A 19,215-nucleotide genomic window follows, 5' to 3' on the forward strand; every position below is an offset into this window, starting at 1 on the left:
CATCTTTCTAGTGATAACATAATGTGTTACAGAAGACACAGCATAGAAGTAGCTGTAAATCTTGGTGCCTGCCTTTTTGAGAAGTGTTTTAGGAATATGATTTACTTCAGCTAACCTGTTCATGTACCTACCAGATCATGCTCAGAAGTGTTCTGCACAAAAGTGTTCTGTGCTTTTTTCTGTTATTTCTAAAAGAAGGGTCAGCAATGTCAGTGGCTTTGTTTTAATCACATTTGATGAATAGCAATTTACTGTAACATTTTCACCTACTGCCACATTAAGTCAGGTGATCATTAAAAACTCAGGAGAGGGTGCCAGCATCAGTAGTCTTTCTTCCAGCATCTAGATTTTCTATTTCTCCCTTCAAGTTTGGTGTGAATAAGCCAGCTGAAAGTAGGATGACATCTGAAATACGTATGATGAAGCTAACTTTTTGTATTAAATAGTGTCATTATTATTATTACTTCCTAGTTGCGTGTGATTTTGTTGACAAGCTATGCAAATCTTTGTAGAGCTATGCTCTGCTGTATGTGAAACAAACATGGTATACAGGTGCTACTGATGAATTTTTGTTATTGATTTTTGTTCACACAAAAAGTGTACAAAATAGAGTCAGATAAAAAAATGGAGACCTTGCCCTGGTTTATATTTTTCTTCCTTTACGAGAGATTTAATTGGAAATGGAACAGGAAATTAGACTGGAAGATTACCAACTGCATGGCTGGCATGCTGTGAAAGATCAAGTGCCCGTGTCTTTCCTATTGCACCCCAAAGCAGCTTTATCAAGTAGCTGGGATTTCTTGTGGATTTAAGGATATCAAATATGACATCAGCAGCTTCAATTAAAAAAATATTCTAAGGTACATGGGGTAGAAAAGCTACACAAGTTCTCATATAGCGTTTGGAAGTTGAGGATGAAAAACCTTTTGCGTTGTCATCTTAAAGTGAAAAAGGAAAAAGAAAGCTACCGAAGCTAAACCATCTGTACACAGCCCTATTGACTGTTCATTTCCTAAGGATCTTTCCAAAAAAGCATTTAGGAAGATTGCTTTTTCGGGGCTAGCCTCTAGAGTATTTCATCATGTCAGCCAACCATTCCACAGGAGCATAAATTAATGGCAACATACCTCTTATAAAAGTCCCTTTTGGATTTGCCAGTTTGCCTTACCTGGTACACAGTGTGTCTCTGGGGAAAATTACTCAGAAGTATCTACTTGGCTGTCATTTGTTCATACAAAAGAGATCAGAGTTCAGCCTGTAAAACCAGAGAGGGAGAGCAAGAGGAGCGCTCAAGTCTTTCTGTCTGTCCTGCTGCGGTGGAAAACTTCATGACCCCGGGGCCAAAGTCACACGGAGCTGGTTTCGCTGGCTTGAGGACTGCGCTTGGCAAAGCTTTGTCTTTCTGCAAAGGGATCATAGTGCCGTGCCTCTTGACAGCATGTGATTTCTTAAAGCCACGTTTATCCCAGGGACCTTGTCAGAAGTGGATTACCGTCCTCCGCAGACTTGGGTATTCAGTAGTTGTCCAAACCAGGAAGGAAGCACTTGTGCTTGCGAAACTGTGCTGGAAAGAATTCAGCTGTTTACATGTGACGAGAAGCTTTTAAACCAGACTACCTGGAATTGGTTAGCTGTTTCTTTTTAAATTGAAGCTGCCAGAAATATTTCACTGTTGACAAAAGAAAAGAGGGGGGGAAGCCACGATCAAGGAACCCTCTGTATGGCATAATCTGAGGCTATTTGCCTATTACTGGCGACAGCAACAGGGAGATTCAGCATCTTTAGGAAGTTTAAATGAAAAGATTATAACTCTGTATACACCTTGATATTGATTACATCATCATCACAAGCATCATCACAGAAGACGGCTAAACATGACTATTGATTTCAGAGGCCACAGTCTTTTCCACAAATTGCTTGAGTATGGTTTTATGCACCCACTAGTGGTTTTGGCAGCTGCACTTTAAATATAATTTGGACTCTTATTGATGGATAGGTGGAATCTCTGTACCCCAGAAAAGGCTGCATATAGCAGCTGCAGATATTCCATATCTAACGTGGTATTTTCAGGAAGGGACAAACTGAAGCAAGACAGATAAAAACATTTGGAGCCTCAGGTGTTCAGGTCAGAGCACATTGCGAGAGAGAGATTTGGCAGATACCGAGGATGGAGAAGTTGGTATTTTCTACAGCTTTTTGCTATGTTGACAGTGCAGGTTTAGTTTCAAAAATTAAGCATGTCTCGTCTCACAGAAAGAGTGGAAAAGAACAGTAGGAAAAATGCCCGTTTCTGCTATGGGGATGCAGTTTCTTTTGAAGTCAATGGGAGTTGCTTGCTTATATGGTCTTTGGAAGGGAAAAAAAGAAGTCAAAAGACTGCAGCAGAAAGACTATGCTTACATTTGAAATGGAAGGACTTCACCATGATTACCTGATGATCCTCTGCCTGGTTTGTTCATTCAGAAAAAGCAGTATTAGAAGTGCTGTGTCAGTGGATAGACTGAGGTTTGGAGGGTGGGTTGGCGAGATGGTCCTGGTTGGCCTCATTGCCATGGCTCTGTCCACACACATTAGCTGTAACCCATAGGAACTAAACAGTTGTGAAAACAAGTCGTATTTCATCCTTCATGCTTTTTGAATCTAATCTTGTTTTAACAGTTTGCTGGGTGTACCAGCTGATTGATGCTGTCACACTGCAGATAAAATTTATCATTCTGTCATTTTTATTCAGTATTTTAGAAGCATTTTGGTGCAAGCTGGCATCTGAAGCAATGTTACACATTTTTTCTATGGTTCATCTTAAGTTATAAAAATAAACCGTCTAATTCTCAGTGTTTTATTGGCAGACGTGTCCTAAATACAGACCTAGAATGAATTAGTAGGTTAGTTGAACCTGAATATGTCTTGAAATACATGTGCTGTATTTCTTTTTAAATACGCTACAAGGAGATATAAATTAATATAGGATCAGAAACTTGTGAAATACATGAAAGGATAACAGTTATATTTAGTCATGTGTATATTTGGCCTAATTTCATAATAAAATCATAGGATAATACCAGCTATTCACAACAATTACATGGGATGTAGTGAAAAGCTCATTACACTGAAAAAAAATTGAGCTCCTGAAATTTCAGCATATAATAATGTCAGAGTTTTTACCTGTAAAGGTAGCCTGCAAGGACTGTGCTTTGTTCAATTCAGGGCTGAGGCCTCAAAGCGGCATTTAAATGGTCTTGTATCATCCATGATTATTAACAGGTCATAAAATTACTCTAAAAAGGAAAGAGACTGACTTCTGGTATAGCAGGAGTTCCATTATATACTTTAGAAATAGACATTTACCTTATCGTCAAGTCTGCTTGACTTGAATTTACTGTCCATATGAAATTATGAAGTTGCCTTTGTCACCAGTCACAAGTTACTGCTGCTGAACCCAGAGAAATAAGGTCCAACACAGAGTGAAAACAGTGAGAGCTGAACTTGCTTGTTCCTTCAGAAACCGGCTGTAGAAAATTGGTTTTGGTACACTACATTTTTGGTGCTACATTATTTGCTCTTTATTTCTGTGTTTCAACAGGCCTTGAATAGGGGCATCGCTGCTGTCAAGGAAGATGCTGTGGAAATGCTGGCCAGCTATGGGCTGGCATACTCCCTGATGAAGTTCTTCACGGGTCCGATGAGTGACTTCAAAAATGTAGGTCTGGTGTTTGTGAACAGCAAGCGAGACAGGACCAAAGCAGTTTTGTGCATGGTTGTGGCTGGCGCTGTAGCTGCTGTATTTCATACCTTAATAGGTAAGGTCACTTCACATCTGATTAATATGTCTTTCAATTTGCTTCCCTCGCCTGTTCTTCAAACTGATTAATCTGTAGGCTTAAGATTTCATTTATAAGTGCAACAGGAGATGTGAAGGAGATTAAATCTCTTGGGCTGGTATCGTGCCCATCCGTGCAATTTTTAAACAGGTTGTTAAGTGGCAGATTCCACCCCCAGGGCTCTCCTGCCTGCCAGCAAAACATTCTTTCAGTCAGGTGTGCGAGCAAAACTTTGGCAGGGTTGACAGGTTGCATGAAGCTGATAGCTCGGTCTTACTCTTAGGCAGTGATGATCAACTAGCAGTATCTGTCCAAATGGGTTTAGCAGGACTTCAAGGTGTGCTTGGTAGGGCTGTTTGTCAGAACTTGGTGGCATTGTCGGTTTACTCCCTCTGTACCTATCCCTTTGCTACTTATCTCACAGTACAAAACTCTAATCAAGTAGGTGCCAGCATCCTCATTAAAATATCAGGTATTACTCTTTACTAGTGCTAGTCATCATCCACTTCTGGTGAATAATTAATCTGTAAGAGAAGGAGTAGTTACTAAGAGCACTTTATGCCAAACTGAGACCAGCTTCCTGAGTGTACTCTGAAACAAAGAAAATACACAAGCAGATATGAACTGAACATAAAAAGTAAGGCAGCCGCAGGATTTGCCAGTTTCTGAGAGCCTGGAGAAATGGGATATCAACCCAAACATCAGCCACAGCAATAAAAAGCCATGTGACCTGGAAGACTTTAACTTCATCCTCTCCAAGAACTGCGCCAGATTTTCTGCACCTTCTGGCTCATTTTACAGAGCCGAAACCTCTGGACCTCAGCAGTGAGGAACAGGAGACACTGGAGGAAGAAGCAGAGAGTGCATTGCATTCAACAGGTAAAATCCTAAAAGCTGGGAGCTCTAAGAGATGGGAGGAGGGAGGTAATGCAACAGCCTGTGGGGACATGTGTTGGTTGACAGGCAGTAGGGTTGAGTTGGATGACCAGCAGCAGGGGATCATGCCGTTGCCGAAAGATGGGAAATGCAAGTATGATGGCAATATCCAGAATTGCAGTGAAATTACAGAGTCGCCTGGAAGTGAGGCACCATTCATTATCAGGCTGTTAGCATCTCAAGAGCAGCACGTGCTGCTGGTCACCATATAGAATAGAATAAAAGAGAAGAGAAGAGAAAAGAGAAGAGAAGAGAAGAGAAGAGAAGAGAAGAGAATAGAATAGAATAGAATAGAATAGAATAGAATAGAATAGCATAATTTCAGTTCCTGCCTGAGTAGGTACAAGAGCCATCTGGTAAATACTAATGCCCCCTTTAACAGGCTGCCAGCTACGTTCACCAGCTTTATGTGCCTCCCAAGCACTCCAGTTTGTTTGACCATCGTGTCTCTTACTCCACCGACAAGGCAGCCCTGTGCTGTTTACCTTTACTCCATGTTACGGTCATAATAAATGCTTACAGTAACAGCTCACTAGCCATGGCAAGTCTGTGCCAGGGATAAGCTGTTGCTAATTTCATAAGCTGAATCCATGCATTCAAGTTAATTTAGTTCACTGGTATCGATGGGTCACTTCCTCAATATGTTTACAGTTGAGGCTGCTTTATTGAGTGTGTATTATAAACTTTGGGCCATTTGTACATTTGGCTCTCGTATTTCTTTGCTTGGAATGTTTCTTCAGCCCCCAGAGCTGCTCTTCTAGTTGCTCGCTTGTTTTCCTGCCAGTGCTGGTCAAAGTTTTTGGCTTTGCCAGCTGAATAAAGAAATATTTTCTAGTGATTCAACATTTTATTTTAAGCTGTGATAGATTTTAAGAAAATCTAAAGTATAACTATCAAACTTCCAGGTGAAAGACATAGCTGGATTTTCCATGTGGGACATCTTACTGAAGGGAGGTGTTTGGGGAAACCATGGGAGAACATGCCAGATAAGTTTCTTGCCTTTGCCTGGAAGTAGAGCCCTGCTGAGTTCAGAACCTCTGAAATGCCCTCTCTGCAGATACTGGGAAAAAAAAGAAAAAAGAAGGCTGTGCTTACCATGCTTTAAAGTCCTGAATTAAAGGGGTTCACGCAATCTTTCAGCTGCTTATGGTGGCAGACTGCAAAATATTTTTTAGTATTTTAACTTGTCTATGCCTGAAAATATGCAAAGGCCACAGCAGAGACTGGCAGAGCGCCCGAGAGAATGGAGTTAGTCAGATTCTAGCACCAATTGCCTGGGTGATGTTGCCAAGTTTTATGTTCCAAGTTTCCTTTGAACCTGTTTCAAATCCTGATTATTCTTCTCTGACCCACAGATGCACAACCTGCCTAGCAGGAGGAAGAGAAGGAGTCGTGACAGACAGGCAGCCTCCTAGGAGCTGCAGCTACTCCCCAGCAGCTGCAAGCCTCTCACAGGCTATCTACAGGAGACACAAATACAGGTTACTGATGCTTGGCAGATGAAAAAGAGAAACAAACAGTGCTCAGGGGACTGAATTTCTTCCACATGCCATGTGTACGGGGCTAAGGACGATGACATGATTGCCTGCCGTGGACTGTCGAAGCCCGGGAAGGAAAAGGGAACGAAAAGCCCAATGAAAGAAGGAGTCCCAAAAGTCAGAAGGAAGAAAACAAGTGGTGGTAGAAACACAGTGACCACAATGAATCACCACATTTCCAACTGTGATAGAGACTATTTGCAGTCTGCACACACAGCTCCTCACAAACAGCAGCCTCTGCTTATTGAAAATACCAAAACAGACCGTTTCATCCACCTGACTCATGCTTCATTGCTTCAGCACCAGCTCCCCACTGCTGCTTCCCCACTGGGGCTAATGCAGTCCTCTGTGGGAGTGACCAGCTGAGCCAAACCACTCGAACTCACAGTTCCAAGCTCTGGGTCCCTAAGTCATCACGCCACCACGTTCCCATGAACGTCCACAAAGCTCTCACCAACAGTTCCTACCACTCTCCTGTACAGGTAGCAGTAAGAACCGAGAAACAAGTTGACCTTGACCAGAGGGATTTGAAACCATATTCTTGTCCCACTTATAATGCTGCTGCAAACCTCGGTCAGTACAGTATTCCTGGATTTGCTGTTTCAGTTGCAGCCTGGATATAGAAGATAGTATGCTGCCTTCCTTCCGTTGTGCTATTTTGGGGGCAGCTACTACCACCGGTTAGGGTTTCCTGGTGAGAAGTCCGCTATGTAGCCAGGGTCTAAAGCATCTCGTTATTTCAGAGGTTGGCTTTTGGTGGGAATATTGGGCTGTAAGAGAAGGGATTCAAGACGCTAAGCCTGTCTGTGCATATATTTGACATCTTACTAAATTGCCAGCTTGGCAGAGGAGAGAAATCATTTATATAACATTATGCTAACACAATGCATTTCAAGGTGTTGCTGGTAAGCCCTCCATACTAAGTGAGTCCTTTTGACACCAGAGTCATGAAAGACATGCACATTTTCTTTGGCAATAAAATAGAATTGTTCAGCCCTTCACTAGTTTACAGAGAAATAGTATAATGAGAAAGTTTATTTTCTTTTGCATATTAATATTACTTTCCACAGCTCTCTGAGGTTCTGGAAATGACAAGGCAGAAGTTACTTTGGGGAAACATCCTCTTTGCTTAAGTAGACATCCTTAACTGGTGCCCACTACACCTGATTAAAAGCTACGTGATGGATCGTTTGTCATCACCAGGAAAAAAGTTTGGAACTTTAGTAACCAGGCAAACCTAGAGGATGGTCAAGACATGCAAGTGATTTGTTTTGTGCCAATTTATTACTGACAGGTTAGCGGGCATGGGCCACTCCCTGCGTGGATTGCACTGCAGAAAACTGTAGCAGTTGCTAATAATTCCACTGAGTCTTTGGAACTTCCCACATGCATGGTCACTGCATCATGAAAGATCTACATAAGAAGCGATACATAGGTGTAATCCCACCACTTCCAGTGTAACACTGCTGGAATTTTCTAGACTGTAGGAGAGTGGCTTATGAAAATGTGAGCTATTTTTTCCAGTCAGTCTTGTTCTGACATGCCCACTGTACTGGCTTATCTAAACATTTTGCCCTGGAAAAAGATGATAGCGCAGGAACACAAATCAGAACATAATCCAGGCTTGCTTTTTTTTTTTTCTTTCTAAAAGATGATAAAAATGTTATTCATTAAAAACGTGTCCTGCTTCAGCATCTTCAGATGGCCATTGCTAAAGCACTAACCTGCTTCCCCAACCCTTCTCCCACAACAGGGGCAGTTTCTTATCAGGAAGGTATTCAGGGCAAAGGAAGAAGGAAGAAAGCCTATGACTAAAGCATTTGTGGATTTTAGGATAGCAACGATTGGGTTTTAGTTAAAACAGGCTAATTTTGAGACTTATGAGATGTTGGCCTACCTAAAGATATTTCAGAGCCCAATGGTCATTGATGGATTTGGGAAAATCAACTAATGCAATTTTGGAACTAGAGCTGAGCACAGAGAAAGACAATTGCAGTAATCAGTCTGCACTGAGATGCTCCTAAGCTGTTTTTTTTTAAAATTCATTTATTACTATAGCAAAAAAATCACAAAGCCTAAAACACTCTGATCATCTGGGCTTTCACAAGGGGGATGCAGGCTTTTGCTTCTGCGTTAAGTCGGGCTAATCCAAGACATAAAGAAATCTATGTACCCTGTGCCATCTCCAAATGAAGATTTGCCACTCAATTATTATTTTTTTTTCAACTTGGCATTTTCCTATCTGCCAAAATCACTTGGCTGAACAAACTCTTGACCAGCACCAGTTTTGGCCATGTAAGCCATCTTTCTGACAAGCAGCAGAATAGATTTTTACTTCTCAAGTCTCCAGGTTCATTTTTAAAACTGGCAGTGAAGTATGAAAATGGAATGCATCTAAAAAGAACACACGTTAACCCAAAAATGGTTTTGGATTGTTTTTTCCTCCAGTAAAGCTAATATTGACTTATGTAGCTCTGTGTCTGGAAGTAAATGGTATCATTTCCTATGAGGGTTTCTTTTTGTTTTCTTTATGATGTAAGTATAACATGCTGGGTAGTAGACAGCTCCAAAATGATTACGGTGCAGCCATTTGTTTGAGACTGCTGGCATCATTAAGAGTGTGTTCAGTTGTTTTAAGAATGTCTGAAGTTTATGTGGTAGTAATCGGCTTGTTAGAGAAATTGGTGTAGGGATGAAGAGATCCAATTAGGTATGTGGTTTTCAGTGTAATTTCTTAAGCTTCTGGGTCTTAAAACTCAACTGGAAAAGCCAAAAGCAAGAATTCTTGCTTAAATTCTGTAGCAACACTAATCCATAGACATATCAAAATAAATGAGGTATTAGAGGAGAGCAAACAGGCAGCTTGTCTTGGAGTTGGACTTCTCTGTTTTGGTTGAAATGATGCAAGGAATGGGAAGAGCCATCTGCTTTAGATTCATGTAATACTCTTCAGCTGTTGTCTGTGTTATGAATTTTGTACCACGCTTCATAACAAGTTTGTAAGGTTGGCCAAGGTTAAGTTCTAATTGCATCAGCGATTGCTTTATTCACAGCTCCGAAACACATGCCTGTCTGTTCGTCAGTAAATCTCAGCTCTCCCCGTCCTTCTTTCCAACGATGGATGTTAAGGGAGAAGCTGCTGCCCGAGCATTCACGCACCGATGAAGGAGCCACGCACACACCACCCGAGACTTTATCCGCTCGGACCGCAGCCCCTTCGTAGCGGGCGACTCCAGCGAGCCCACGGGTGACCCTTCCCACTCCTCACCCACACACGCTCGCCCTCGGGCCCTTCTTCCCTCAGGTTCGACCCTGGGTTCCCCGAAGCAGAATCTCTCATCAAGGCCTTCAAAATAAAAAGTGTCATTTATTCTGTCTATGGTGCACAAATTTAGACAGCTCAAGCTGGGGGTCTCCCCAGAGGGACCCCAAACACTAAGATCCCTGGGCAATTCTACCCTTGCAATCTAAATTCCTGTCCCTCACACCATAGTCTGGTGCAATTGTAAGATTCGGGTCTGGGGTCGTCTTGTGTCTCACTGGGTCCTTTTTCTGATCTGTAGGCAGGTTCTTTCTCTTCCCTGTTTTTTAGGCTAGTTGTTACCATGTCTCCTTTTTCTGGCTCAAACTGGCTCTGGTGGTTTCTGAATCTTCTTATTCCTCCAATCAGAGAATAGGTCAACATGAAGCAAAAGCATTAAGCAAGCTATGGTTCTGCCTTATCCTGAAGGACTACTTTTAAGCAGCTAAACAAAATCCTTAAAGCCCTCCAAAACCTATTAACGGCCTCTATAATTTATATACATTCCTGTGCTATTACAGCCTCACAATCTTACTGCATTATTGCCACGTGCTGTTCACGTCTCATTCAGGTGTGATCTGCATGCTCCTGTAGCTCGGCTTTGCCACCTTCCACAACATGGAAACATTCATGGACATCAGCAAAAGTGATTGTGTGCTTTCACTGACATGTTGAATAGTTGACTATTTTAAAACCAGCTTTTAACTTAGCCATTACGATTTTAAAATCAGAATCACATTAAAAAGTGCAGTTAGACTTTTTTTTGGATGGGGGAGAGAAAAAACAATCCCAAAGCTTACAGAGCACAGTGTTGATATCCCTGGAAATCTTAAAAATGTGGTGCTGTGGGCTGTGGTGGTGCAAGTCCCTTGAGAGTGCCCCGCCAATAAACTACAACCCAGTGGTGAGCTGTCTGTTCCTAGAAGTGAGAGTAGTTCAGCCTCTGATCCCTCTGATTCTGTGAATTTTTCTGTGATAGTAAACTTAAAAAAAAAAAAAAGTAAACATCTCAATGGCTTTTAGAGCCAAAAACGTACCTTATTACTCACTTTCTAAACACTTTAAAAGTCTCATTTAAAGCAGGCGAAGCACATGGAGAGCACGGAGGGTGACGCCTGCGGCGTGGTGTCTTCCCAGCACTGCACTGCTGGTGACGGCCCCTCCACAGAAGCAGGTTCCTCAGCACCTGGACTCTGATTCTGTCAGTCCCCATGTGGGGAATAGGGGCGGTATGTTTCCTGCAGCAGTTTTTAAGGTTTTGTGCAGGAGAAGTATAAAGCAACTTCAACGGAACCTGAGAGACAGCTCGATGAATCTGACCCTCACAGGCGCCTTGCCTCATGTGCCTTCCAAACTTCTTCTCCTTCATTCAAATAAGTCGATTCAGAAACATCCGTGTACTGCCCTGCTGTAAAAGCAGCTTTCCACAAGGACTTACCATGCAAAAATCCACGCGTAAGAGAGTTTTCAAAATACAGAGCAAAAATTGGTGTATCGGTATTCATGCAAAAATAAGAAAAGGCTGTGCTTGATGTGTGACTGGACTGCAACAAGCACATAAACACTTAAACAACTAAAGTGGCCTCCCTGAACTGAGGAAAGGTTGGAGTCCTGCTTTAAAGTTCTTCCCCAACCCCCTTGAAAAGGAAACAAGGCCTTGGGAGGACAGCCAAGCAACCTGGGGATCAGTGGGTGAACTGGAAGACTGCAAGTCTAACAGTTGTAGTTCAGATGCAAGACATACAGGTAGGGACCAGCATAGGGAAAGGGGGCGTTTTTAACATTTTAGCATCTTTTGGGCAGTCCTGGTTATCTGGAATGAGGCTTGTGCCTGTTCCCAATGCTGTCATACCACCTCCTTCTATTTTACTACCTTGTTTACACCATCTTGCTTGGACTGAAAAAGTCTTTTCAGTCCTGTTAACCATTTAAGTGCTGTATCCCTAAGCCATCACAAAACAATGATGACTTAAACTCCTCTTTAATTGCTTCCAAACACTGTTTTGGAGTTAGAGAGTTTTAGGCTAAAAAGACTGAATTGGATGACTAGTGTTAACATTTGTCAATCAGATTATGTGACCTGCATGCATGAAAAGGGTAACTTTCCTGAAATATCCTATTTGAAGGTCTGTGCAATGATAATAGAGTTGTTATAAATGGAAAATCAGATAGATGTTCACATTTGAGATAATTACCTTAGAAAAGACACAAGTGGAAGAGAACCGAGGTACGATTCCCCAGGCATAAGTAATTCTGCCATTACTTGTGTTGGGAGGTTGACTTTACAACCTAATCATTCTTTTAACAGCTATTACAAGTGCACAGAGGAAACTAAGTAATAATATGCAGGTCTAGAACATCATTTATAAAAGGTTAAAAACTATTTGGATTATTTAACTGTGCATATTATGTAAGACCCCATAGTTCAGAGACTCGAGGCATAGCTAGCTTTTCATTATTCCTGGTCATGAGGAGGACTCTCGGGTTTTTAAAACAGCTGGATAACACGGGTACTGACAGAGACGTAAGCAGTTCTTTAGAGAGCTGTGCGGTGAGTCCCTGCATCTGTGCTGTCTTCAACCCAGCGCCTCAGGAAGAGAGACCTGGCAAGAGGCGTGTTGCCCAATACTTAAAAATTCTCGTCTCGGGTTGAAACAGGACATTGAAATAACATACTGGCAATCAGAAGTGGCAACCCTCTGATTTCCAGCGGTGCCCTTCTCTGACTTGTGGCTCCTGACATGCCAGCTCTAGATAAGGAAGGAAAATAAGGCTGGTCGAGGCTGCCCGGACTGCACGGGAAAGGGCGCAGTGCCCTGACAGGTCCCAGCAATGAGGTGATCATTAGGCAGGGTAAGGGAGAGGCTTAATGAGAGTGATTTGTTGCATAGCTTCACAAATCATAATATCCGTTTATAGCTTTGGGCGGGTTTACAGGTAATGTCATGAGAATGCAGTGACAATAGATGGTTTCAGCATTTATAAGGTACTACATCCCATGAAATACACAATGCCTGGTGAAAACAGCTTTTCTAACAAAGAGCCTTGAGTTAATGAAAGAGCAGTAGATTTTCTGGAGTACCAGTTGTGTTCATTTAGCCAACAGATGTGGCACTTACTATACCCATTTCCCAACACAGCCGTTTGTTATCACTCCTCTGCCAAAGGTTACTTGAAAGAGAACCATGAGAGCACTCCTTAGTTATAAACAGCAGCTGGCGAGGCTGTAATATCCTGAAGCCCCTGCAGCTGTTTGCTAAGTGGATGCATGTCTGAGCTCCTAGGCGTCACAGTCTTTCAGGTACTTCTGAGTATCTCACCCAGGGTCCATATGTAACCTTTATTATTCCTTCCTGTTCTTGTGTCTCTACAGCATATAGCGATTTGGGGTATTACATTATTAATAAGCTGCACCATGTGGATGAATCAGTGGGAAGTAAAACTCGGAGGGCCTTCCTTTATCTTGCTGCCTTCCCTTTTATGGATGCCATGGTGAGTGCCTGATTCAAAACTGAATTTTAATATTAATGTTATTTTTTTTCTTTGGTGACCTTAGTTCACAAAGTCTGTTACCTGATGGGAAACTGGAGGTGTGCAGAAGGAAGGTGTGTCCTTTGCAAGCAGTAGCTCTGGATGTATCTGGACACATCATCTCCTGCTACCTGGAAAAAGCATCTGGGTGGACTTTGAACATCCAGAGATCACGACGAATGTAAAAAACCTCAGCTGCCTTGTAAGAGTTACTGTATGCGCATGCTGGAAAGCACTGGTCATCTTGTGATGAGCTGCACCAGTTGCCTGTATGTGTCCTCTCATTCCAATTTGTAGTGAAAGAGTTGGATTTGCCATGCATTCCCAGATCACTTGCAGAGCTCACAAGGAATAAGCTTGATATTTTCTCAGAGCAAATTTGTTGAAAAGATACTTCTTACTGCCAATTTTTGCAAGCACAGCTAAGTCCAGTATATCTCAAATGCTTGGGCGAGAGCGCCACACATGGGGTGGGCTGCTGCTTCCCAGATCACCAGGCTTACTGCTTGGGGCCTGCACGACATAAAAATAATGGCAGCTCTCTTTAATGCCTCTACTTCTATGTAAAACTGGTAAAGAATAACCTTCTCATGGCATGCCTCCACCACTTCCTCTACCACTTTGTCTGCTTGAAACAGTAGCTGACAATAAAAAGAAGTTGGATCATTAAGTTTTCTTTTCCAGACAGGACTCAGTATAACTCAGTGGGCCAATGGATATTACACTTAAGAGGTGCATCCGGCTGGTGAACGAGAATAAACATTTTTTCCCTCGGATTATTTAGTATGATAATCCATCCAGTGCGGCATCTGTTTTATAAAGAAGGGGCAGTTTCTTAGTAGATCTGTTCAGAAATTTCTATACGGTCTCTAAAATTACTCGCATTCTCCCTGTCAGCCCTGGCAGTGAGGAACTGAATGCAGCAGTGCTTTCTCTGCATTACTGGCTTAACATTTGCCCAGGTTCACAGTAGGTACTGCTGGTGGAAAAGAGCTTTACAAGTTGTTTGTGTACAATGTAACAACCAGAAAACAGCATTCTGGGACCTGAAATCAGTCACAAATATCATAATCACTTCCCGAACTCTTCTCTGCCTTTTTTTTTCAGGCATGGACCCATGCTGGGATTCTGCTGAAACACAAGTACAGTTTCCTGGTGGGATGTGCCTCCATCTCAGATGTCATAGCTCAGGTAGTCACTCCTCTTAGCAGTCCCTGTTTCCGATGTGTTACGGACTAAATGCTTTCCTAAGCAGGAACTCTTTTGCACAGAGGCACCCTTCCCTCCCTACCGTGAACAACACACCAGAGGAAATAATCTTGTGTGCTGTTCTCTGGCTGTTTCCCCGTCATGTGGAGGCTGTTCGCTGACAGCTGAGGTTTAGGTTGGTCTCACTGGAGTGGATCAAGTCAGTCCCAAACCAATGTCAGGAGAAGGGAAGCAGGGTTGTTTGGGCTAGGGCCGTGTCTTCCAGCACCTCCACAACCCTGTTTTCTGAATGGCTGAGAAACAAGTTATATATACGTGTGTACATCTGGGAAAAAGAAAGGTCAGGCAAAGAGACCGGTGGCTGCTACCAATCCTGACAGAGTGCTTCGAAAGAGACCTTTCTCCCCCCTGTACATTCTCCCCCATGCTTCGCACACTTGCACTGAAATCCTGAGTGGGGCTTGTAGGTGGGGAAGTGAAAGCTTGATTCTCCAGTTCGCCTGTCAGTTTTGCACATGCTGTCTAATGCAGTGAAATGCAGTCGTGTAAGCCATCTTCCGAGTGCCAGGATGGCACTGTTCTTGTCACTGGTCCAAAAGGTGAAGGCTCAGAAGTGCAGCAGAAGGCATCTGTGGTGATAGCCCCTGGGTGATGCAGAGAAGACCAAATGATGTTTGAACTTTCATTTGTGAGGGCAGTGTTAACTATCCTGGTGCTTTGTAGTAGACACACTTAAAAAACAGCATTCATACACATTGCTGATGGCCAGTGTTGTAGCATTTAAAAACCAATATACAGCCCTCTTTTTAAAGCATATATAAAAATATTACGAAATGGAGAGTCCCAGCACCTGTAAAACAGTTGCTGTATTGCCCCATTAGCAGCTGAATGGTGTAAAGACTGGGTAAGAAAGAGGATAACAACAGTACAACATCAAAAGAAATAGGAAGCCAACAGCACCTAGTTCAATTTTCCATAGAATTTTCCTCTTACTAAATATGAGCAAACCATAAATCAGGTTGAACCATTCAGTCAGCTGCTATTCTGTGTTTGGCACGTCTGCCCCTCTACAGTACTGCACTAAATCCCTGAAGACAAAACCAATTACTGTAAATGACCTTAACTCTCAGTATCTGCTCTTGTTCTGATGTGACCTACAAAGTTTGCTGACCCTAGATGCATGTGTGTTCATATACAGCTAAATACAGAAACAAATTCTTATTTTGGCCATGGTACACATGCCCTTTCCACAATGGTTGGTGAGTGGAGTGCCAGGGTTATGAAGAATAAGACACCTGTCATCTTCTCTCAGCAAAATATTGCACAGAGCAAGAGCAAATCCAGAAGACAAATAGTTGTGACTCTCCAGAACTCTCTACACCTTGGAATTTAACAGGCACACCATCAGCTCTGTACTTAATGAAGAGAATAACATCATATTAATCAATTCCTTTGCATTTTCTGGATTGAGCATTTAATCTTACGAGACTGAATTTTGAACTGTTCCTTAGCCCAAAAGTTTCCGTTTCATTTACATCAATGTGGCACTCAGATAGCTGAAGAGAGAATGATGAAATACTGAAATTTAACTCAAAAAAAGTAGAAAATTAGGATGACATAAGACTTCCTGCTTCTAAATGCTGAAGTGAATACTTTAAAACATCTGGCTTTTTAATTGCCACTGCCCCCCTTCCCCCCCCCCCCAAAAAAAAAGTAGGGCTTAGAAGCTGACCCTAGAAGCATGTCTCCACTTCAGTGTGTATCAGAATAGCACATTCTCCTGGGAAGGGTGACACTCAGCCACATGCTTGCTGCCAGACCTTGCCAGACTTTCATGCTAACCTTCTCCTATTTATGGCTCCTAGTCTGACACCTGCGCATACCTTCAAGTACTGTTTAATAGAGCTTCTGTATGATGTTAACTCTTGTGTTTCTCATTTTTATGACTGAATGCAGGGGGGTCCTGACTAAAGTTTCAAATGCCACAAGCTCGAAAGTCAGATAGAAACTGTAGTCATGCATGGTTGTTGGTTCAGATGGACTAGCTTGGAGTCAGACAGGAGATATGTTGGCCCTAAAGAAACACACAGACAAATTACTGGTCATTTATTTGTTTGCCCTGTAGGTTGTTTTTGTAGCCATTTTGCTTCACAGTCACTTGGAGTGCAGGGAGCCTCTCTTGATCCCAATCTTGTCCTTATACATGGGAGCACTTGTCCGATGTACCACGTTATGCCTCGGATACTACAGGAACATACATGATGTCATTCCCGACAGAAGTGGGCCTGAAATGGGGGTATGTCTTAATACTTGGTGCTTTTTCGAATTCAGTAATTTTAAACTTGGTTTTTGTGTTATAATACTGTATTAAACCACTGTGCATGAAGGGCCGCCTCTCTCCGTTCTGCAGGATAAAACATTTTCATTTAAAGAGGCAGGGTAGAAACTATTCCAGCAACAGTGCACATGAGTCAATGCTTCCCGTGGTATGGATGTGCTGTCTACTGAGCACCTCTGTACTGAGCTGTAAGACAGCACAGCATGAAGTAAGTGGACGCCTTATTTCACAGGGAAGAAGGTCACAAAATTCCTCTTTTTCCTCAAATGTCATACTGGTTTTCACATATCTTTGTCTGGTAGCCAGAAGAAATTATGCAAATAGATACGTTATGCATTATTTATTGAGATCCATGACACAGCTTCTTTTGAATTGATATTACTAACATGAGTGAAAATATTTTAGGCTCCTCACATTGAAAACTATTGAAATGAATGTACCAAACTGACAATGGGTGGGAAAAGCAAAAATCCTTTCTCTGTGCTTTTGGTTCAGTCCTGAATGTTTTTTTCCAAACCCACCTCTTTTTTTTTATTATTTTTTCCGATGTGTTGCAGGGAGAGGCTACAATAAGGAAGATGCTGAGTTTCTGGTGGCCTTTGGCGTTAATTTTGGCAACGCAGCGAATAAGTAGGCCCATTGTCAACCTTTTTGTTTCCCGGGACCTAGGTGGCAGTTCTACAGCTACAGAGGTAAGAAAGTCAGTGCTCTCCGTTACTGCAAACAATGATTCACATGGAGTTACCTGTGTGTTTCTCTTCTCAGCCGTGCTGACAAGAAAAAATTGTCTTAAGTGCATTTCTGCTCAGTGCTCTCTTTATCCTTGAAAACAAGACTGCTTAGACTCTTACCATGAGCATTTCTGCCAGGCCTGGTGGGAGCTCACCCTCAACAAGACCGGTAGAATTTTTTCACTGAACAGTTCCCGCATCCCAGGTTTTCATGCTCTACCTATAGGTACATATGGTGTGGAGCATGCAGATCCCAGAGATTTTAGGACAGTCATCAGTAGTCCCATGTTCCACTGTTTTCTGTCATGTATATATGCAGCTGTGCAAACTGATGTGGAACTACTGTTAGCAGTCAGTGCATCACACAGAATAGGGTAGAGACATAAGGAAGCACGTAAAAAAAATCTGTCTCCTGGTTGGGATATGAAATGCACCCCGTTTCTCTTGAGGAATTTCAGATTACTCCAATAGTCTCCTACAGCTGATGGGAGCCAGCCTTCTGACTGTAATACAGAGTCTTCAGCAATGCTCACCATGAGCTGACCTGTTCTCTTAAGAAGTCTGGGGGACCTTTGTTGCCAGTTTCGGTGGGAGGATGTCTAGATCCACATAGTCATTAGCAAATCTCTCATGGTTTTTCTATAGGAAAAACAAAGCTGTAAGATACTAAATGGAAAGGAAAATTCAAACTGCTGATGCCTGATGAACATTCTCTCAGCATTGCTAATTTGTCATACGTGATACCGTGTATTTCACTCGCTCAGGAGTTGCCAGTGACTGCAGATAAACAGCTGTGGAGAGAGAATTTAGGAAATGTTAACGCTTTTAGATGTGTAAATCAGGGATCAGTCTATGCGTTAACAGCAGTCTCAATACAAGGGGAGCCAGAGCAGGTTAGCAGAGATCAGTTTTGCATTTCTTGGTGACTTTTTATTTGAGATGCATCACATTGCACGGCTAGCCAATTGCATTTTGTTGCTATTAGGATGACTCCAAATAAGTGTCATAGCTGGTGGTTTGCTGGCCTTTTTACACTAACAGTAGTGATCACATTTCAACTTTCTCTGATTCCTGAAATAATTGCCCCTGAAAAGGGAGGTGCTGGCAACACAGATAACATCAGTATCTGGAGCATCAGTATACACAGCAGTTTTACAGGTCCCCTGTTCAATAATACCAGCAACTTTCAGGGTGGGCAGGATGTCCCTGTGAAGGGCTAGGCTGTAGCACGTTCATGAGGACAAGTCCACTTGCATTGGCCAACTCCCACTGCTTCTGTTTGGACTGCCAGCACAGTTACGGTGATTGGGGTATCTTTTTTGGCGTTGGCTTTGATGGGGGACTTTTTCACCTGTGAAATACAGATTCTAGACATTAGGAAAGCTTTCGTGCGCATATTTTGGCATCCTACCAATTGAGGAAAATACTGGAAGAAAAATCACTGCTAAAAACTTCAATAATTTAATCCAAGTGGGATCTAGCATACAAAATGTGGTAGTGAAATATTGTTTTCTTTAACAGTTACTGTGTCTTTGCAGTCTTTTTGGACTTCATCGTGAAAATAAGCAAAATATCTTTTATATTCCTTATTTGATTTAACCTAGTTAGGCTTCATACAGATGGAAATTCTGCTGAAAATACAATAATGGGGGGGGAGGTGAAATTAAAAAAGGTACTGTCTTAAAATTCCAATTTGTTTTCTTTGAACCAATTACTTTTTCAGGGTACGTTAAACATAGTTAAAGCTATTATTAGCAAGGAAAAATCTGTCCCACTCTCTTCTTGTCTGTGGATATCACTACTTTCCCCCCTC

The 19,215-nt window shown here is 42.3% G+C and overlaps 1 protein-coding gene across 1 annotated transcript in view; it reads left to right on the top strand.

Moving 5' to 3' along the window:
* ANKH (ANKH inorganic pyrophosphate transport regulator) overlaps positions 1–19,215 on the top strand; it is a 104,516-nt gene that overhangs the window by 56,212 nt on the left and 29,089 nt on the right. Inside the window, exons 2-6 of the mRNA XM_052781476.1 lie at positions 3,581–3,797; positions 12,967–13,085; positions 14,232–14,315; positions 16,459–16,629; positions 17,229–17,363. Coding sequence (XP_052637436.1) covers positions 3,581–3,797; positions 12,967–13,085; positions 14,232–14,315; positions 16,459–16,629; positions 17,229–17,363 — 726 coding nt within the window. The remainder of the gene's footprint in view (positions 1–3,580; positions 3,798–12,966; positions 13,086–14,231; positions 14,316–16,458; positions 16,630–17,228; positions 17,364–19,215) is intronic.

Source organism: Harpia harpyja, chromosome 1 (genome assembly GCF_026419915.1).
Source record: "Harpia harpyja isolate bHarHar1 chromosome 1, bHarHar1 primary haplotype, whole genome shotgun sequence".
Taxonomy (NCBI): domain Eukaryota; kingdom Metazoa; phylum Chordata; class Aves; order Accipitriformes; family Accipitridae; genus Harpia; species Harpia harpyja.